This window comes from Pelophylax lessonae, assembly GCF_965119305.1.
Source record: "Pelophylax lessonae genome assembly, chromosome: 2".
Lineage (NCBI taxonomy): Eukaryota > Metazoa > Chordata > Amphibia > Anura > Ranidae > Pelophylax > Pelophylax lessonae.
The window spans coordinates 334792417-334815704 of NC_138769.1; the positions used below are offsets into that span (position 1 = coordinate 334792417).

Here is a 23288-nt window from a genome sequence, read left to right on the forward strand (position 1 = left end):
TGGTATTTGATCACCTTTATTTTTTGCGCTATAAACAAAAAAAGAGCGTCAATTTTGAAAAAATAACAATATTTTTCACATTTTTTATATGAAATCCCCCCCCCCCCCCAAAAATGTAAAAATCAAAATTTTTTAACATTTTAGGCCAATTTGTTTTCTGCTACATAAAAAGTTATTGCGTTTACTAACTAAGGGAAAGATTTATGTAATTTTTATTGTTTTTTTTTTTAACTAGTAATCGTGGCGATCTGCGATTTTTTTTGTGGGACTACGACATTGCGGCGGACAGATCGGACCCCTGACTAACATTTTTGACACTTTTGGGGATACCAGTGACATTACTACAGTAATCAGTGCTATACATATGCACTGTTACTGTAAAAATGACATTGGCAGGGAAGGGGTCAACTTTATTAGTGATTAAGGGGCTAAGTGTGTCCCTACGGGCATGCTTCTAACTGTCAAGGGGCGTGGCTTTTGATGTAACCACAGAGACATACGATCCTACATAGCAGGATCGTATGATCTCTGCAGTTACACCAGGGAGAATGACAGGCGGCTTTGTTTACATTAGCTGCCTGCCTTTCTCCCTCTCCAGCAGGAGATCCCGAGTGACCGGTGGACATCGGAGCCACCGATCACTTGCACGGGGATCCCTGTGAATGAGTGGGGGTGGGAGCGCGCCCGCCCCCTATTGGCTCGCGGGCGAGTGACGTACCGTTACGTCACTTTGCACAGGAGGGGCTGACTGCCGCCGTGTATGTACTGGCGGCGGTCGGCAAGTGGTTAAAGTGGTTCAAAAGCCTAAATATTTTTTTAATATAATGCATTCTTTGCATTAAAGTAAAATATGTTTAGGCATCAGAATCCCCCCTCGCCCCCCTTTTATTTACCTGAGCCCCCCTCATTCGATCCAGCACTGTGCACATCTGCAGCTCTTCCCTCCCCTCACATCCTGGTCTTGCAAGCTTTGCTGAGGCAGCAAAAGCCTTTGGCTCCTACTGCTGTCAATCAAAGCCAGTGATGAGGGAGTGGGGAAAGGCCAAGTTCCGCTGTCTGTGTCTATAGTAGCTATAGCCCGTATGAGTGCCCCCATAGAAAGCAGCTTTCTATAGGGGCACTTGCCAGCAGGGAGGAGCCAGGAGCACTGGTGTGAGACCTGAGAATAGGGAGGTTTGGGGCTGTTCTGTGCAATTTCAATGCACTGAGCAGGTAAGTATAAGCCTTTTTTTTTTTTTTTTTTTTAAAGCATTTATACTTCCTTTCAATTGTGTCATATAAACCACTAAACTCTCATATTTATTATATGATGTACTCCTTTATTACAAGAAGCTATTTACTAGGTACCCCTGGTATATATTGATAAAGTACGAAAAGCTTTTGTATAACTCCACTAAGTTTATATTAGTAATTTCCTGGGCAATTACGTATGCTTTCTAAACAACCAAATATAACAAGTTTGCTTTTTTTGTTTAAAATGAAGTATTTGCTAAACTTTTAGACTAACATTCTTAGTTTAATTTGACTAGTAGAAGTACCTTTTGAATGTCTCTAAAGTATCCTTAATGTTGGCCGTACACTAGATTATTGGCCAACTTTTACACAGTTTTGTAACTGCAATTGTATCTTTATTCCAGTGAATAAAAGTGCATATATCATCATGAATGGGTAAGATTTAATTAAAACCACCTCAGTACTGCTCAGAAAAAGGCATTTTGTGCATATATTCACCCCAGTTTTTGGCAAAAAAAAAGGCCAGGTTTATGATTAGTGGGCCGCTTACATTAGTTGAAAACTGTATGTCTGTCTACATACATGGTCTGAACTATCTAGCCACCCAAACGGAGGTAATGCCCCAAATATCCCCAGTATTAACAGCAGATAGTGAAATAATGTTAATGCTCAAATATTAATGTGTAACATTTCTGCTTACTTGATGTTAACATATACATTTAATAGGGCAAAAGATAAAGTAAGAGCATTCAGCAACTTGCTGTGCAAAAATGCCCTATTTGTCTTTCTTCAGGTACCACCAGATGAATGGGGGGGATACCCAGCACCTGGAAAAGAAGGAGAAATACCCTGCCGAAGAATGAGAAGTGGCAGCTACATCAAAGCCATGGGGGATGATGACAGTGGAGACTCTGACACCAGCACCAAAATGTCACCCAAAGGTGCTAACCGGCGTGAAAGATATCGCAGGTCTTCAAGTGTTGACCATCCCAGAACCAAGTAGGAAATTCTTCTTAACCATATTCACACTGTCAGTGTTTCAGGTATTTTCACTGACAACATGGGGTGATACTGAAACTGTTCAACTGCTTTTTTTAGCTTAAATTTTCAGTATCACCTCTTTTTGCCTATTCATGAAAAGCTACGGTTATATTTTTTTACTATGTCCAAATGATACCAAATTAAATTTTATGATGAATATTACCTATTTTCAAACAGAAATAAGCTAATTAGATCTTTTCACATACACACAAAGCATACAGGCTGGTCAGCCTATAGACAGAGGACCACAAAGTATAATGCCCTCACCATTGCTGACCCCCAAAATTTAGAAGGACACCTAGAAAAATTCACCCAGCCAGCTTAGTCCAAGTCCATTATTCAAAACTTGCAGGGGCATTTAATGTACTGTTACCTTCACCGATAAACTGGTAAAGCTAATTCCAACCACCTACCAAATTGCCTAATGCAAAGTAAATAAACATTTTTTACATTTTTTTTGTAAATAAAGTCAAACTCAAACACTAGTTTATTAAATAACCATTCTAGGTTTTTTATTTTATCCATCCCATGCATGGTCTTTTTTTCTATCAAAAGTCATGTTTAAATTAGAGATTGCAAAGCTGATCTCTCCATGTGTTCACTCAGGGAAATTTAGTTAATGACTTGGTTCCCAATAGAGATTTATTATATTAACTGAAACATGGGATTCTGAGATAGTTCTATGCTGCAGTTACCACAATGCCATTCTTGTAATTAATAATCAGTTTTGTTAGGAAAAATGATCTCCCCAAGATAGCCTACGTATATTACAAGCATTTTAGCAACCTCTATTGCAGATATGGACCAGCTTTTGTTGATATTGATGGAGCCCTTAGGCGGGGCATAGATTATGGGAATTGCTTGATTCCCCAATCAACACAGTCAGTGTTGATGGGGAAATCTCTCCCGCAGAGCTATCATGTTATTCATGGGGGGGCTGGGATCTTTGTGTTGTTCATGAGGGGGGGGGGGGCTGCTATCGTGGGGGGGCTGGGAGCAGTTGCTGCCGGGAGAACAAAATGATAATTGCCAGCCGCTATAGCCACTGGCAATAATCACATGCCAAAAATCCTACCTGCTTGTTGTACCCAAGGTGATCAATAGATAGGTACAATCAGCCTGCTCATAGATGGTTTGAATTTCAGCCCATCTCTGCTGAACTGGCGGAGATTCGGACCATGTTTAGCCAGCTTTACTAACCCCTTGTTAAACTGACTGCCGGGTAGTGGGGTTTCTTCTTCATTTCCAGATCAGGCTTAGTGCAGCAGTAAGAAAAGGGGCCTCACAACCCCCTGTATATGTTCATGAGTGTTAGGCTGGCCATACACTAGTAGATTATTTAACAATCGTATGAGCATTTTTACAAACATTCTTAGTACATTTAATGACTTGATGATTTTCATTTGAAGGCTTTTTTTTTTAATTTTGTTTGCTTTTAACATTTGATTTTTGGAATGAATGCATTTTCTCGAACAAAAACCACATACACTAAATTATTAGAAATATTTTTTTTCAACAAAAATGTTCCATGCAACTGCTTCAGTTTTCAAACATTAATTTGATCCCACTAAAAAATCAAACAAATGTTCTTAAAATGTGTGTTTGGCCAGCTTGAGGAAATATCTTCTTTGCAGGGAATGCCTGTTTTTTTGCAGACTTTGTGTTGACTTCTAGGAAATGCAAAATGCCATATTAATCAGAGGTTTGCTGCATTTTGTGCAGATTCCTGTTGCCATGTAAGCTAGGAGAAAAATAAGATATTTTTGTCAGTTTTATTATTCTGTGGCTGACTTCAGATTAAAATAAAAAGTGACTTTTAACAACATTAAATTAATATATAGAGTTTTTTTTTAAAACCTTTAATAACTGTTTAGGAAAATTTTTATTTAAAGCAAAACAAATAAAATAAATTAAGTAATTTTACCCTCAAACCCTAGACTCTAGTTTTTTTTAGTCAAGTGGGGACTAGACACAGGTAAGGTAGACACAGGTAGACAAAGATTTTGTTACCAATAAATATTTTTAAATATCTGTATTTTGCATTGGATGAATACGTAATGAATAAGCATTACTCCTTTACTAATTAATTTGAGACAGTGGTAAAATCCATATGTATATCACCTTCTCATGATCCTGGTTGTGTTGGTAAGCATTAACAACCCCCCCCCCCCCCCCCACAAATAAAAACACACTCTGAGAGGGTTTAATGCTTGTTAACTCTAGGGTTTGAGGAATAATACTTACCTTTTTTGCTCACTCCTGCTATTGACCCTGCATTGCTATTGACCATGTGCGCTATAAAAGAAGCTTCAGAGGGCTGGTTGCACAGATAATGGAACCCCATCTGGAGCAAGAGTAAGTTATGTATTACACCCCTAGAGTTGACAAGCATTTGTTTTTTTTATTTGGTAATTTTAGAAATTGGGTTTTATATAACTGACAAGTGCCTAAAGGCATAGGTGCTGGTAATAGCATGGTGGGGAAATAGATACTTACATATCTTCAACCATGACTGCGGGGATACCAACCTGTATGCTTGGTGTTCTGGGGTTGGTAACAGTAGGCTATTATTCTTTAATACCATTAGAGCTCTCTTCACACCTTCACACTTTTGCAAACACGTTAATTCACAAGTTAACTTTTTTTTGTTGTGCGTTGCTTTAAGACAGCCTATTCACTTAAAATGGACCTTAAGGGCTCATCCACACTAGGAACTGAATGCGAATTGCATATGAATGCTGTGTGGTTCCTGTGGGATTCACATGCAGTTCTGGGCAGTGCGATTCCAGCCCTATTCATTTTGAATGGGCTGAAATCGCACCAAACCAAAAGTAGTGCTTGCACTACTTTTTGGAAAGCACAGCAACCACATTGCATGGTCCTTTGTGTTTGCAACCTGCATTTGGGGTGTCGTTAAGATAACAAGGGAAATGTGATTGGAATGCAGTGCTTCCCTGCACTGTATTCAAGTGTGTATGGGCCCTTTGCAAGCCTTAATGCAAAAAAAAAAACATGCTTCCACTTTTTTTAAGTCACCACAGCACACCACAATGCATAGAGCATTCACATAAATGCATTGGGGTACAATAAAGGGCTGGCGCTTTTGATTATACTTTAGTCAGCACTGCAAAGCACATACACTACAAGTTGTATCATGTTATTTTAGATATAACTGGTTCTAAGGGGTCTCTACGTTTCAACACCACTTCCCAATAAAGTTCATATAGACAGATACAGATATAACCGAACTTTTTGGGTGTCTAACAACTAGTATGCCAACACCTCAGAAAATGTAAATGATAAAATCACTTGTTTATTGATACATCTCAGTAAAATTGAACAGGTCAATATTCAAGATAAAAACAGTGCAGTCTCATGAAACTGTACAATAGCTTCCCCTGGGCAACTGTCCCTGTGAGAACTGGCTTTTCTGGCACTGGCCGCTGAGACTGATACCTTTCCTTTTCTTTTACAAAGTTGTTTATTAAGGTTTTCAATAAGCATATACAGCACAAGATAACAGTCCAAACAAATATGTGTACCCGCCCAGTACCTTTCCTAAAAGAGACACTAGTAGAGATTCCATCTAGGGATGTGAAGGAATTCCCTTATATCTCAGATGTTGCCTTAACCTGAGGGAGCATCCATTTTTTTTGAAGGACTTGTGCACTACTTGGATAGGCTCAATCGGTGGCACTTTTTTATCCTTTGCAACCTCCCCAGAGAAGGTATTTACCTTTTCTTAGGGAATGGAAGCACACCCATCCACTTTACAGGTCTTCTGAGGAACTTAATATCTGTAAAACGCATTATGTTTCTACCATGATACACTTATGAATGTTTGGAAGTGTTCCTTGAGAACCAGTGGCTTACTGTAGCTTACTGTATAGGGCAGTGATGGCGAGAATGGGAAACTACTTTTCCCATGATGCTCAACTACACCACAGACTGCATGAGCATCTTGGGAAATGTAGCTCCAAAACATCTGGGGTGCCAAGGTTTCCCATCACTGGTATAGGGTGTCTGTGTTTATTATACAGTATGTATGTACTGTTGTACACTTAAATTATAATTAAAGGCAACACTTTTTTTTTAGTTTTGGATAGAGTTTTGGATAGAGTGGCGAGGGATTAGAACACCTGTCAAGTTTTATAGCTGTCTGTGCCCCCCATTAAGGAGTTTCACCCTCTCTATTTGTCCTGTTTACCATTATCATTGAAGGTAAAAGTAAAAGAAAATCCCAAATTTTGGGTTGTCCCCAGAAAAATAACAGAAGGGAAATCTTCCAATGGGGACACTAGTTCGGTTGACCAGGGGGGCCCCAAGGAGGTTGCAGGGATTTCTTCTGACTTTCTGTTTGGCTATGGGACAGGAAGTGAAGGAAAAACTTAGAATTGGGACAAAGATGGCAAAAAAACAAAAAAAAATCTCACAGGGGTTATAATCCTCCTTGCGCTATCCAAAATGAAAAAAAAAAGTTTTGCCTAGAGTTCTATTTAAGACGAATATTGACCTCCTCTTTTTTACTGAGATGTATTATTAAATAAGTCATTTTATCATTTACACTTTATGAAGTGTTGGCTTACTATTTATTAGACACCCCAAAAGTCCCATTATATCTTTATCTGGCTATAATAGAGTTGTATCTCGTTTCAGTAAGACAAGTTAACACATGGATTTTAACATGAATTTTTGCCCACACAAAGGTTTAAGTGCATAAGGCCTTCATAAGTAAGTGTAAAGATAATAGAATTGAAGACAAATCTTTATGAATACGCTCCTGATAAATGATGTGCAGTACAACACATTTCAACAAAATGGGAGTACCTTCCTAAAGAAATAGTGACTGTATAATAAAAAAATTAAAGTTTACTGAGTTTAGTAAAAAAAAAATAAGTTGTGTTCACTCTAATCAATTATATCCTAGCAATTATATCCTTTTCCCCCTTTATTTCTCTCACACATGAATGGAAATTTAAAACTAACACTGGTTCACTTTTTTGTCTGTCATTTAATTTGCCAAGTGAACACTGCTTTAATAAATCATCCCCAGTGTGCATAAGGCTGCTGGTATGGTTTTTAAAAATAATCATAGGAAAAAAAAAAGTACACCTGGAACACAATTTTTACAGAAAAATATATTTTTTTATGATCATGGTATTTCAAATTGAAGTAAGATTTTATAATATAGTCTTCATTGCTTAGTCTACTTGGTCATTTGTAAATATATCTTGACAAGTACTTGAAGAGTCTTGTATTGCAGGTACAAATCTGCATTAAAACTTGCTAATATGACAGAATTCAGTTTGTAAGGTGACACCAAAAAAAAAAAAAGCTCTAAAGGTCTATACTTGGCTTTCAGACTGTGCCTGAGCCTGTGAAAGCCTTTTCATGTATGAATTTGAAAAATCTAGGAATTTGGAAAATTTGGAAACACTATATCTAAAACAACATAAATACCTTTCAGTTTTAGCTGCAGCTGTTTTATTTAAAAATATATTTTTTGTAGTATTGCATTAAATATTTGAATGATTAGTGATTTTTGCAACAATAGAAAAGACACTAAAGAAGGATAAAATGTAAGAATAAATAGGTTGCTAAATTCAGACAATCTAGGGTCGCCAAAATTGTCATGAACAAACTGGATCTGGTTTAGCCACACTCCGCAAAACAGGGGCTTCTGTCAGGAGCAGGGAAATGGCCCAGAATTGAGTATTCGCATACATGCAATCCAATAAGAGCATGCCAAAGAAATAAATATAAAAAAAATCAGTGCAATCCCAAATGAATAAAATACATTTTTACACCCCAATGGCAGCATACATTCAGTGCCTTTCACTAAACACAAATATCAGACCAAATAACAAAATAATGCAGTGCCAAAGATAAATAATTATTAATGAATAAATAATGGCCAACACCAATTCGTTCCCAATAATCTGGTGTAAAACAGGGGTGATTCCAAAAAATTAATATCAGTAGTAAACGTGCAAAATAGAAAAATATATGTGTACATAAATAAATATTCATAAATATATATTAAATATGTGAAAAAAGTCCATAGTGAAAATAGAAAAAAGATGTATAAACTTTTCAAATAAATGATCCTTCCGTGCCGTGTAAATATTAAATATAAAGTGCTGGTGCTCCAATCCACGCACAAGTGCTCCATGTGCTTCAATAAGTGCTCAATGGCAGCTCACCTCACTCTCTGACCAATATATTCCAATGAGTCAGATAGGCTGTTACACTCAATGGTGCCATAAATATAATGGAATGACCTTCTCCTCCTTCCTCCTTCAGATCTCAGGAAATGCAGACATAAGTACTGTTTGGTATGTGAAGGCAAAAAAAGAAATACTCCTAGTTCTCTCTGAATACGGTTTATTAAAAAAATAATAATATAACCCCTGCTGACAAAGTCGATTGAGTGACGCAACACGTACGGTGGCGGAACCTATGCACAGACGCCATATCCATTATTATTGTTTGAGCCTGTGAAAGCCTGCACTGCTCAAGTGCCTGGATCTGTGAGTTTATTACTGTTATATTATTTTTTGAATAAACCATATTCAGAGAGCACTAGGAGTATTGGAATATATGGGTCAGAGAGTGAGGTGAGCTGCCATTGAGCACTTATTGAAGCACATGGAGCACTTGTGTATGGATTGGAGCACCAGCACTTTATATTTAATATTTGCACGGCACAGAAGGATCATTTATTTGACAAGTTTATACATCTTTTTTCTATTTTCACTGTGGACTTTTTTCACATATTTAATATATATTTATGAATATTTATTTATTTATGCCAAAAAAATGCCTAAGAGTCCAAGGTTTGGTAAAAATTGATTAATCGCAGAAATCAGTTTGAATCAATTTTATCATTAGAAACAATTTTTTGTTGCTCTGACCTGGCCTTTATTTGCTTAAGTTCAGGCATTATATGGTGCCTATGAGTATTTGTATTAAAGTGTATGTTTAAACCTTTTTTCTTTGGTTTTGGATGGAGTGGGGGAGGTATGTCAGGTTTTTTTTTTTTGCTGTCTTTGGTGTTGAGATTTCCCTTCGCTTCCTGACTTGAAGAATCAATGGGAAGAAAGAACGAATCTCCCCTGATTAGAATTTCTATATGAGACAGTTGTCCCTGGAGAATTTGTCCCAATTGGATGATTTATCTTCACTTCTTGCTCTCTTGCAACTCTAAAATTTAGAATTTCCTCTCTCTCTTTCTGACTTAGTGACAGTGGTCATCAAGACAAATAGAGGGTTCAATCTCCATCAGCATGGACACAGACCTCTATAAAATCTTGGCAGAGGGGCTAACCCTTCCCTATTTTTCCCTACCTAAACATGTTTTGGCTTTTAATACACTTTAATCTTTATTTAATGTCGGCGGGGGGTTTGGGGGTGCTGTGAAGCCCCTTTGACATTGGTTCAAGTCTAGATTAACGTATATGCGAACCCTTGCAAAACCACCCAGTTTAACAAAAAAAATGGTATATATATAATTACATATATATAATTACACCATATTACCAAAAGTATTGTGACGCCTGCCTTTACACGCACATGAACTTTAATGGCATCCAAGTCTTAGTCCCTAGGGTTCAATATTGAGTTGGCCCACCCTTTGCAGCTATAACAGCTTCAACTCCTCTGGGAAGGCTGTCCACAAAATTTAGCAGTGTGTCTATGGAAATGTTTGACCATTCTTTCAGAAGCCCATTTGTGAGGTCAGGCACTGATGTTGGACGTGAAGGCCTGGCTCACAGTCTCCGCTATAATTCATCCCAAAGGTGTACTATTGGGTTAAGGTCAGGTCTCTGTGCAGGCCAGTCAGTTTCCTCCAGCCCAAGCTCATCCATATCTTTAAGGACCTTGCTTTGTGCATTGGTCCAAATCATTTGGTGGAGGGAGGATTATGGTGTAGGGTTGTTTTTCAGGGTTTGGCCTCTGCCCCTTAGTTCCAGTGAAGGGAACTCCTAAGACATCAGCATACTAAGACATTTTGGACAATTTCATGCTCCCAACTTTGTGGGAACAGTTTGGGGATAGCCCCTTCCTGTTCCAGCATGACTGCGCACCAGTGCATAAAGCAAGGTCCATAAAGACATGGATGAGCGAGTTTTTGGGTGGAGAAACTTGACTGGCCTGCACAGAGTCCTGACCTCAACCTGAAAGAACACCTTTGGGATGAATTTGAGTGGAGACTGGGAGCCAGGTTTTCTCGTGCAACATCAGTGCCTGACCTTACAAATGCGATTTTGGAAGAATGGTCAAATATTGCAATAGACACACTCCTAAACCTTGTGGACAGCCTTCCCAGAAGGGTTGAAGCTGTTATAGCTGCAAAGGGTGGGCCAACTCAATATTGAATCCTATGGACTAACACTGAAAATATAGTAATATAGTGTGTGTGTGTATATATATATATATATATATATATATATATATATATACTGTATATACTGTGTATATGTGTATATATACAGGTCCCTCTCAAAAAATTAGCATATTGTGATAAAGTTCATTATTTTCTGTAATGTACTGATAAACATTAGACTTTCATATATTTTAGATTCATTATACACAACTGAAGTAGTGCAAGCCTTTTATTGTTTTAATATTGATGATTTTGGCATACAGCTCATGAAAACCCAAAATTCCTATCTCAAAAAATTAGCATATCATGAAAAGGTTCTCTAAACGAGCTATTAACCTAATCATCTGAATCAACTAATTAACTCTAAACACCTGCAAAAGATTCCTGAGGCTTTTAAAAACTCCCAGCCTTGTTCATTACTCAAAACTGCAATCATGGGTAAGACTGCCGACCTGACTGCTGTCCAGAAGGCCATCATTGACACCCTCAAGCAAGAGGGTAAGACACAGAAAGAAATTTCTGAACGAATAGGCTGTTCCCAGAGTGCTGTATCAAGGCACCTCAGTGGGAAGTCTGTGGGAAGGAAAAAGTGTGGCAGAAAATGCTGCACAAGGAGAAGAGGTGACCGGACCCTGAGGAAGACTGGGGAGAGGGAAATGCCAAAATGCCTGAAGTCCAGTGTCAAGTACCCACAGTCAGTGATGGTCTGGGGTGCCATGTCAGCTGCTGATGTTGGTCCACTGTGTTTTATCAAGGGCAGGGTCAATGCAGCTAGCTATCAGGAGATTTTGGAGCACTTCATGCTTCCATCTGCTGAAAAGCTTTATGGAGATGAAGATTTCATTTTTCAGCACGACCTGGCACCTGCTCACAGTGCCAAAACCACTGGTAAATGGTTTACTGACCATGGTATTACTGTGCTCAATTGGCCTGCCAACTCTCCTGACCTGAACCCCATAGAGAATCTGTGGGATGTTGTGAAGAGAAAGTTGAGAGACGCAAGACCCAACACTCTGGATGAGCTCAAGGCCGCTATCGAAGCATCCTGGGCCTCCATAACACCTCAGCAGTGCCACAGGCTGATTGCCTCCATGCCACGCCGCATTGAAGCAGTCATTTCTGCAAAAGGATTCCCGATCAAGTATTGAGTGCATAACTGAACATAATTTTTTGAAGGTTGACTTTTTTTGCATTAAAAACACTTTTCTTTTATTGGTCGGATGAAATATGCTAATTTTTTGAGATAGGATTTTTGGGTTTTCATGAGCTGTATGCCAAAATGATCAATATTAAAACAATAAAAGGCTTGCACTACTTCAGTTGTGTGTAATGAATCTAAAATATATGAAAGTCTAATGTTTATCAGTACATTACAGAAAATAATGAACTTTATCACAATATGCTAATTTTTTGAGAGGGACCTGTATATATATATATATATATATATATATATATATATATATATATATTCAAAAACATTATAAATACCTTTTGATCATATTAAATCTTTTTTTATATGATCCGCTGCATAAGGGGTTTGGCGCGGTGGGGGTTGAGAAACAGTGAATGACTGTGCAGGGGGTGTTCAGCACAAGTCTGTCCATTTGAGAACAGGCAGGCTGCTCTCCCAGCACAGCTGGCTACCAGGATGGATATGTTCTCATGCCTAGCATTGTCAGTTTGAAATAGGAAAGCAGGGGAACTGGCACGAACACCAGGTATTTTACACATAGGAAACAATACAAAGAGAATAAGATACTTTTTAACACAAGTACATGGTACAATAGACACTTATCAGGAATATGAAATGTTGGGGTAACATATTCCTTTAGTCCCATCAACTCCTGTGCTAATTCTCACTCCCTTTCAAATAACTGTTGACAGTTAAATGCCAGAGGGCCTTTACTGGAAATTGACAATAGAATCTCAACTTAAGAAGACATTGGGGCTTTCTGTACAGCCTAAACCTAGTACCCAAAAGACTTAGGGTTGCATTTCAGCATTGTTATTATGGAAATGTTAGAATTGAATTAAGAATTATTTTTTCACAGTTTATCAATGCCTCCACACTCCAGTGGTGGTAAAAGTATTAGGTGAAGAACTTTGAAATGAGTTGCTGTCTTTCACAATAAAAAACCCATAAGTTTAATGTTCGAATTTTACTTATCCAGACCCATTTTTTTCAACATTTTTGAATAGCGTTATGCTTTAATAATTTGCAAAGATAAAAGGGCTCTTAAAAAGCATTGGCATGCAGCTCTCTTATCTGTGGTTGTGATATTAATGTCTTTTAATTCAGACGCTCCAAGAAGTGAATAATTGTCCTGTGCCATTGGCAGACTGTCTTATTTCCCTAGAAGATGGAAGGCACAGCCCGTTCTCAACCCTTGTTGCTAATGTTTAGTGCTTCCTAAAGTCCAAACTGATTTTGCTGCTTTCAAAAGCGGAAAAAAATGAAAGGAAAACAGATACATTAATAATAAAACACACTAAAAAAATCTCCCTTAGACCCTTTGCAGACTGGACATTGACTTTTATTCCCTAAACATATTTCTTCTGTCTATTTTATTAGAGCTGGATGGTAATTTTAATTTGAGCATTTTTACTATGTATTTTTTTTTACCTTAACTCTTAATACCAAAACATGTCAGAGCTGTGCTAGTTCTGTCATCCCGTGAATTGTAATTCAGCAGTCTCACTCATAAAATCCTATTCATTCTGTAATTTTGACCTGATTAAAATAATTTCATGCAATAGTAAGGTGTATTAGAAATACTGGGTTAATTGATAAAGACTGTACAGGGAGTTTAAAAACCGGTTAGCATAAAATGATATATCATAGTTTTATACCTCCAAAAAGTTATAATCAATTGATGGAGCCAGTGCTTTTGTCACTTCTATACTGGGCTAATTCTGCCATTCCTCTCCTACATGTAAAAATCATAATTTTTTGTGAGAAAATTACTGAGAACCCCCAAACATTTTATATATATATATACACACACACACATATATATATATATATATATTAGCAGAGACCATCATTGCTCTCACTCTAACGTTTGCAGTGATACCTCACATGTGTGGTTTGAATGGTGTTTACATATGCGAGCACGACCTAGGTATGTGTTCACTTCGGCGTGAAAACACGAGGGGACGGGGCACTTTAAAAAAAAATGTTTCTTTTATTGTTACATTTATTTTTTATTTTTACACTTTCCCTTTAAATTGATTTTTTTATTTTTTTTATCACTTTTATTCCTATTACAAGGAATGTAAACATCCTTTTTAATAGGAATAGGGCAGGACAGGAGATAAAAAAAAAAAAGATCTCATGCTTCCCAAAAAAACGGCAGTGTTTACATCTATATAAGAAAGTAGTCTATTCTAGGCTACCTATAGCGCTTGCTATAGGTAGTTTGTGTTTACATCTGCCAGCACCGGAAGTGACGTCATGACATCGCTTCCTGCCTCCGAGGGTCATAGAGATGGCCGGGACCATCTAGTCCGCGGTCAGCTCTATGCTAAACCACTGCCGCTGGTGGATTCATTCTCCATCTCAGATGTCCCCTCCCGACGCCTGTAAAAGCAATCAAGTGGCTAAACAGCAGCTATGAAGGCTTTTATTTTGCAGGGAATCACCTGCTAAAAAAGCTGCAGGCATCATTCAGATATATCCATTCAAAGTCCAGGATTTCCAGGATTTCCAGGAGTGGTTAACAAAGTTGCAATTAAAATGCACCAAATGTAGATGACAGTAGTTCTTTAAGAAACAGTCTTAAATTGAAATTTCATATGAATGGTCATCTTTTTTTTATGCCATATAGTGTGCTTTGTTTAAATCACATTTTGCTATGTTTTATTTTCAGATACATATTTTAAAATGTGCTAGGTTTAGAGAGAATAGAGAGGGATTTTATTGGTTCCTTTATTCCTGTTAGGAATGTATCCCTGTTAGGATAACCCTCTTCATTTGTCCTGGTGACAGTAATCACCGAAAGTGAAAGAAAATCTCACATTTTGAGTGGCCACCAGAATAGGAATAGAGGAGACATCTTTCAATTGGAATACTAGTTGTACAGACACTGGTGACAATCAGGGATTTCTCCCACTTGGATTGATTTCCTCTCTATTCCTGTTTTGTCTATGGGATAGGGAAAGAAGGGAAATCTCCCAAATGGGACAGATATGGCAAAAAAAAAAAAAAAAAAACTTAGAGGTTATAAACCTACTTTATTCTATCCAAAATGAAAAAGTGTTGTTTTCAGTTTTATTTTGCCCATTCAGGTTTCTACACTCAGTAACACATTTATTTATTAAAAAAAAAAAACATATTATTTCTGTATGAAGATGCATTGCATTAGGGCAGGGTAGTCTGACGAATGGACTGCCAACACACAGCAAAATGCTGAAAATCAGATATGACACTTTTTTTTAACAGACTGCGCTAAAATGTTCAGTATGTTCTATGTGCTGTGCTGCAGTACTGGTGCATTGCCTGATACTGTAACAGTGCATTGGGTTACAATTCAGAATACAAGACACTGCAGTGCAGCACATTTTACTGTGAATTACAAATGTGCCTAAATGTTATTGGGCCCTTAGTCAAATCTATTTGACTTCCTAATAAAAGGAAGGCTGTGTAGCTTTAGGCTCCATTCACACCTGAGCGTATCGTTTTCAGGCTTTTTTTTTGGGCCTTTTTCAGGCGTTTTTATTGGGCCTTTTTCAGGCATTTTTATTGGGCCTTTTTCAGGCATTTTTATTGGGCCTTTTTCAGGCATTTTATGCAGGTGTTTGGAGGCAGGTATTGACATTTAACAAAAACGCTTGTAATGTGCCAAAAAAAAACCTTGTGCACTTTTTTGAGCTTCCGGCGTTTTGCTTCAGATGACAAAACGCTCATAGTTGAACAGGGGCCATTAAAATGAATGGGATTTTGCTTGTTGGGCATTTTGAGACTTCAGAGACGAGCGTTTTGCCAGTTGAAAAACGCTCAGGTGTGAACAGCGCCTTAGGGTATCCGATTTAGTGGCTGGAACCAAGTAAAATAATCTTTTCCTAAAATATATACGAGGGCTTCTATTGCTGACCTTTGTTTAGTTGCTTGACTGTAATGATTATACATATCAGAAAAGCCAAAAGAATGCCAGGAATCTATACTTTTATGTTTGTCCCAGGATAGTGACTCAACAAATATCGAATCCAGCATAACAGCCAGGCAACAAGCATTTGAGGAATGTAAAGTCGGCAATGGCAGGCTCTGTGTTTTAGACTGGCCATATATTATACAATTTTCTTGTAAAATTTTCCTTTAGATTTACCAAAATTATATAATATGAGGTCAAACCTAAACATTTTCAATTTGTATGCAACCAGACAGGCCCTTGCACTACATAGTTGAAGGTAAATCTAAAGGAAATTGAATAAGAAAATTGTATAATGTATGACCAGCTTTACTCTGTAAAAGATTTCTTTATTATTATTGGGTACAGACTAAAGTCTAGAACACTAATTGCAAAATGCAGTGACATAGAGCAGCTGGTGAGATTTTTCCTCACTCAAGTCTGAACAGTACAAGACAAGTCTTTGACCAGTACAAGAAGATTTGATGAGCTGCTTTTGGCACTGCACTTTTTATTTAGTGCATTGCTCCTTCCACTGTTTTACTGCACTGGCTTCTATGGATGGAAAAGCCATTTGGCATCAACAATTTACATCATAAAGCCTTTCTGTACATGATAAAAAGTCGATGTTTGATCCTTTCCTTCTTGTATTAGCTTCCTTTTCTCCTCACTCTTTACTAGGTTTCCATGTAAGCGATATTCTGACTCATGTTTCTGTAACTGTCCCAGCTGCTGCACTCCGCCTAAAATTCATCAAAGGGGACACGGCTATGGTCTCTCTATCACGGGTCAAGTAAGTATAGGAACTGCATGGTTTCTAATGAGAATGATGCCTGGGAGATGGATGGAATGCTGGTGGGATGCATGTCCACCCTATCCTTGCTTGCATTTTGCATAGTCACTGTTTTGTATGGATTGCAGATATACAGATGAATGATTTAACAAAGACATCAGATGCTTCTTCATTTGGTTGGAATGTGTATGATACTGAACCTGTTTACCTATATGATGATTTATTGTATTTTATTTTTATGTTCATCTCATTATTGTACAATTTGATAAAAATCAATTTATGTAATTTACTTGACTTCCTAAATTATACTGGAACCTATACCTATGAACATATTGTTATTTTTAGGCTTAACAACAGATCTACCCTTTATATGTATATTGAAAGCTCCTAAAAAATTATTTGAAGTATGAACTTAAATACAATATTGTTGCATGTTGATAGTGCTCTCCTTTAGAATAGAATAGGATAGAATAGAATATTCTTTAACCACCTCAATACCGGACACTTTCACTCCCTTCTTGCCCAAGCAAATTTTCAAGTTTCGGAGTAAACAAGGGGTGATTTTATAAATCACGTGACCGCGCCTAGGACCTACAGTGCTAGTAGATAATAAATACTAAGTGGTGTTGAGCAGCTAGTCCTAAAACAACACGTGTTTAAAAATGTAAACAAAAGGGGAGGGGACAGCGCTCAAAAAATTAATTGTTAAAAGATCTCATAAAATATGTATGAAATTCTCAAAAAAGTGTATAGTGCAATCCAACATATACCAAATAAACTCAATGCATCAATTCTTAGTATATCACATTTCAATAAAGTGACCGTGCTTAGTGTCAAAGTCCATCTGAACAAAGTGACAGTGCATAAATTCAAAAGTAAAAAACATAAATAGTCCTTATGTGCAAACAAGCAAGTGCAGAGATAAGTGCTTGAAAGTGCTCAAATGTCTTATCAGGAGTGCTTCCTTTGATCGTGATGAAAGGAGAAGAAAAGGGAAATCCACCACCGGGTATATATCACACTTACCAGATGGCCCCTTGGGGTCTAGCATTGGTAAGTGGTATGCAGAATCCCAACAGAATGAATGCCGACTTCAGCTAGAATATGGATCTCTCCACTTAATCCGATCAGTGTATCGCCTTTAATACCTCTCCTCAGACCATAGCCACCCCGATCATAAAAAGAGAAATAAACTCCATGGTGTAGTATGTAATCGTTGTTTAATCAAAGAAAAATGGAGCCACTTACATCAGGTTAAGCATGGAAGGCAATACAGCACCGCTCGCCGGTTTGTGCTCCGGCTGCGTTCCAGGAACCGGAAGGGACGTTGGCGTAATGCGTGGACCCGACCTACGTGTGATGTCATCAGGCGATACACTGATCGGATTAAGTGGAGAGATCCATATTCTAGCTGAAGTCGGCATCCATTCTGTTGGGATTCTGAATACCACTTACCAATGCTAGACTTTGACACTAAGCACGGTCACTTTATTGAAATGTGATATACTAAGAATTGATGCATTGAGTTTGGTATATGTTGGATTGCACTATACACTTTTTTGAGAATTTCATACATATTTTATGAGATCTTTTAACAATTAATTTTTTGAGCGCTGTCCCATCCCCTTTTGTTTACATAAATTTTCAAGTTTCAGCATAACATTTTGAATGACAATTACTCAGTCATTACTTTAACCATAAAAAATATTTTTCATTCATTCTTTGAGGCTGGGTTCACACTGCTGCGTGGAGCAGCTCAGAGAAGGTGTCCGGCGCGTCCCTGTTCTCTGTTTTAGGGACGAATCAGGCCCGAATTTTAGGTTGCAATCCGACTTGAAATGGAACAGAAGACACACAGGACTCTTCTGCAAACCGCTCCGCAGCCATCCCGGAACTGTTTGAACCTGCTTCATTGAGAGCTGGTCACAGTTTCCTGACATGCGACATGGATGCGGAGGAAACCCACATCTAATTGGCACTAGTGTGAACCCAGCCTGAGACAGATAGAGCTTTATTTTGGTGGTATTTAAAGTGTTTGTTACCCCAACACTTGATATTCTTGATATGTGCCTGCTGCACCATGTATTTGTATGAGAAAGTATCCTGTTTTCTTTCTATTGCTTTCTTTATCCCTTGTGATCCTGCTAGTGAACGAACGGTACCCCTAAGTCACTTTGCCCAGCAGCGTTATGTGGTTAAAGGGAGACAATATATTTATAATGTCTTTTTATATCTATACAAAATGTTTTACCTTTCATTTCTATTGTAAACTGAATGGGTTGTTTTACAAGGTGATCGTTTACAATCACTTTAACTACTTGCTGCTCCGTCACAGTAGAATTACTGGGACTAGGTGACAGCTGCAGGCTCAGCAATGTGAATAAACATTTCTGGCTTGCTTCCGGGTTTGGACACAGCACGATTTTGTCAGCAGGTGTTAGCCAATGATTTATGGCTGAGACCTGCTGATCGGCTGTGGCCAATGACAACACAGAGTCCTGTGGTTACAAACACACGGGACTCTGTACACATACAGTGATCATGTTGTTTCTTCCCCTTGCAAAGCAGGGAGAAGAAACAGCCAGATCTGTTAGTAAAAGCAGCACACATTACACACAGTTGACCCCCTGATTGCCCCTAATGTTATCCCCTTCCCAGACATTGTCATTAGTACAGTGACAGTGTACAGTATTATATCTGATCACTGTATTAGTGTCACTATTGATGTCAGTTAGTGTACCTCTCAGCGAGGGTCTGGTAGTGGCAGTTTGTCAACCACACTATCACAGTCCCACTATAGGTTGCTGATCACCACCATTACCAGTATTGCTTCATAGCTAACAAATTCCAGTATATATATACCATAGTTTGTAGATGTTAAAACTTTCATACAAATCAAATAATATAAAACATTTTGGCCTAAACCTATGAAGAAATTTGTTTTTTTACTTTTTTTTGGGGGGGGGGGGGTGTTTTTATAGCAGAAATTAAAAATAGTTTTTTTTCCAAAATGTTCATATTTTTTGTTTATATAATAAAAGATAAAAAACTAATAAATAAAAAACCAAGTGGTAATCAAATACCACCAAAAGAAAGCTCTAACTCTGTCAAAAAAATTATATAAAAAAATAAGGATTTTGAAAAAAAGTGTTTCTTAGTTTCTAAAATTATGCACATGCACACGTAATCTTTCTTCATAAATTTAGACCCAAATGTATTCTACTACATTTCTTATGCAAAAATAACCCAAACCGGTGTATAATATATATTCTGTTATTCTGTGTGAACATTATAGAGTCTACGTTTGAAAATTGATCAGTCCTGATGTATTGACTGCTGTTCCTATCTCTGTTTTTGAGGGCCTAAAAAGCCAGGACAGTACAAATACCTCCCAAATGACCAATTTTTAGAAAGTATATAGTCAAAGGTATTTAGAAAGAGGCCATTTGAGTTTTTTTTGAAGCTGTCATTTTTTGTAATTTTTTTGGGCGAAAATGATGAAATAATAAAAAAAAAAAAATCATGAAGTTGCTATTTTAACAAGTTGTTTCTCACATACGGCACAGGCATACTTAGAATTACACCCCAAAACACATCCTGCTATGCCTTTCAAGTTTAGGGATACCACATGTGTGAGACTTTTTCACAGCCTAGATGCATAAAGGGGCCCAAAATCTAAGGAATACTGTTGGGCTTTCAAGGAACATATATTACACATCAAATTTTCTGACTACCTATCACAGTTCTGCTATTTCTTCCAAATATAGAAATACATGTGTGAGACTTTTTCACTGTCTGAACTGATTAAGTACTGGACATTGTATATTGTGTCCAAACCAACTGTACTGTATTAGTCACTTCTATGCGAGTGGTCAGGGAAAAGATCTCAGTGTAGCATCACCTGTAGTAGTCCCAGTTCCTATAGGTTAAGCAAACCTAGCCTACTGGTACATGGCTGCCCCCAGGAATGCCATGTCCACTGGCCTGGTGTCTTGCAGGAAAGTAGTCAGTGGTATGTGCAAATGGGTCAGTTACATAGTTGGTAAGGTTGAATAAAGACATCAATCCATCCAGTTCAACCTGTTTGTGTGTGTTCATATTCATTTTTTCGTATCTCTGTATACTGTGTTTGCTAAGATACCCATCCAAAAGTTTTTTAAAACTATCAAAACTTCCCGCTGACACCACTGATTGTGAAAGTGAATTTCACATCCTTACCGCCCTGACATTGAAAAACCCCCTGCACAGTTTAAGGTATAACCGCTTCTCCTCCAATTTCATTGAGTGGCCCTGTGTCTTTTTACACTTCCTGAGAGACTGAATTGTTTATTCTTTATGCCAGAATCGCCATTGAGGTATTTGTATATTGCTATCATATCACCTCGCAAAAGTTTATTTTCCAGAGGTAATAAGTTTAATGATTGTAGTCGTTCCTCGTAACTGAGGTCCTCCAGTCCCCATATTAACTTTGTTCAGTTCAGAGACATGATCAGTAAACAGGCAAAGGATTGATCCAAGCAGCAGGCGGAAGCATGATCAATAAACAGATCAGAGTTAGTACAGGTGGCATGCAACACTGCACTGGTGTGGTGGTGATCAGAGACACTATAACTGGGGTGGTGGTGATCAGAGACATTGTGAGTGGGTGGCGGCGATAAGGGGCAATTAATGAAGGGCAATGAATAAGGACACTGCCTGGTGCGCCGGTGATTAGGGAAACTGTAAATTGGTAGCAGTGATTATGGACTTGATGAGTGGGTGGTGGTGATTAGGGACACTGTGAGTGGACTGTGGTGATTAGGGACACTTGACTGAAGCAGCAGTGATTAAGGACACAGACAGACTGGTTTTTATATATATATATATATATATATATATATATATATATATATATACACAGAGGAGCTCATAAAATCTATTCACACTTTAAAAGTTATCTATGCCCTTTTTAAAAACCCAATTTCAGTTTTGGCAGCAATGTGTAGTATTATGTTTTCCCTAAAAATGTCAGTAATTGCATCATTGTTGATGTCATCAGGTGACTGTTAGGAGGGTGACAGTCAGGAGGAGTCAAAGAAAATGAAGGAGGTACGCTTGACTTTCGAGCAATGCAAGACTATTTTGAAGTGGTATTGTAAATTTGAAAATGTGTGTTCAATGACAATGATGACATGAGTTTGCAACAGAACCACCAACAGGACAATCGCACAAATTTGTTATAAGTTTGAATCCGATGGCACTGTGTGTGATGTGCACAAGCAAAGATCTGGGAGGTGTCGCACAGCAACAAGTTCTGCTTCTTCGGATATGGTGTTCTAACAATTTACATGCAAAAGTCTGTTAAGCAATGTGCACATGAGACAGTAATTCCCTCCACATTCTCTGGACTTAACACCCCTCGATTTCTATTTGTGGGGAACACTAAAGGATGTGGTGTACCATAGAAAACCACCTACACTGACTGCACTATGGGAAGAAATTGAAACACCATGCAGAGCAATTCCTTTGGACACTCTGATCAATGTTGTTCATGCATTAGTTCACCAAAATCAAATACTGTATGTCTGGATGCTAATGATGACCACTTTAAAGCGGTTGAACACCGTTGCATACTAGCAGATTATAGGTAAACTTACCTTAAAACGAAGGCCTCCCACGTTGAGATGTCAGAGCTGAAAGCCGCTTCCATCTGCACCCGTCTTGCTTCCGGGTTCGCAGACTCCAGCTCTGAGACTGTCCGGAGCCGTGATGATGTCACTCCTGCGCAGATGTGCAGGAGCCGCTGTTTATGGCACAGGGTTCTGAAAGAATGCCGTGGGTGGCTGTTCCTTCAGAGCACATGCGCCGGTGATGTTACTGACTGCATGTACAGTAAATATCTCCAAAACGGTGCATGTTTAGGAGATATTTACACTTTACACTACCTATAGGTAAGCCTTATAATAGGCTTACCTATAGGTAAAAGTCAGTGATGGAAGTTAACTTCCACTTTAAGCACCTAATGTAGTTGCATAATTCAAACATGACTTACAACTACGCTTTGGTTTTTTTATAAATCTAGTAATAACATTTATGTGCATATATTTTTCATGTTGAAATGTGTATATTTGGGCCCCTCTGTGTGTATATATATATATATATATATATATATATATATATATATATATATATATATACAGTATATATATATAATTTTTTACATATTGTCACCAGAGCAGTGCAGTGTTACCATAGTAATGCTGTACTACTGTACTATTTGGGGGGTGATCAGGGATTTTTTTACACTCTGATTGTCTGATCATTCACAGTGATGATCACTGTAATAAGCAATCTCTAACACTGCTCAAAGGTTTTATTCCTGAAACCCTGCTTACTGCTGTGATACTGTGATTGGTACAGGGCTCTATGATTGGCCCTAGTACCATGTGATCACTGTGAACAATCACAACGATCATCACAGTATTAAGCAATGCATCATGAATAACAACCTTGCTTACTATTGTAACTGTGATCACTGAGATTGGTCACAGCAATCACTTGGTACCAGGGTGGTGCACAGCGTTCCGGTACTGTAATCGGTAATCAGCTGTGTACAATGGACACAGCCAGTTACAGATCGCACCACTGCGTGCCCCAGGGGGCGTGCACAAGGTGCAATTCTAGAAGAATATATAGGTTTATCCTACTGGAACAAGAGGGCGCCCACCTG

At 38.1% G+C, this 23288-nt stretch overlaps 1 protein-coding gene across 3 annotated transcripts in view; it reads left to right on the forward strand.

Annotated features, from left to right (window-relative positions):
* The window catches only part of DLGAP3 (DLG associated protein 3), a 724943-nt gene that overhangs the window by 437887 nt on the left and 263768 nt on the right, over positions 1-23288 (forward strand). For all 3 annotated transcript variants that reach the window (XM_082246991.1, XM_082246992.1, XM_082246993.1), the window contains 2 exons: positions 2027-2232; positions 16468-16579. In XM_082246991.1, coding sequence (XP_082103117.1) covers positions 2027-2232; positions 16468-16579 — 318 coding nt within the window. The remainder of the gene's footprint in view (positions 1-2026; positions 2233-16467; positions 16580-23288) is intronic.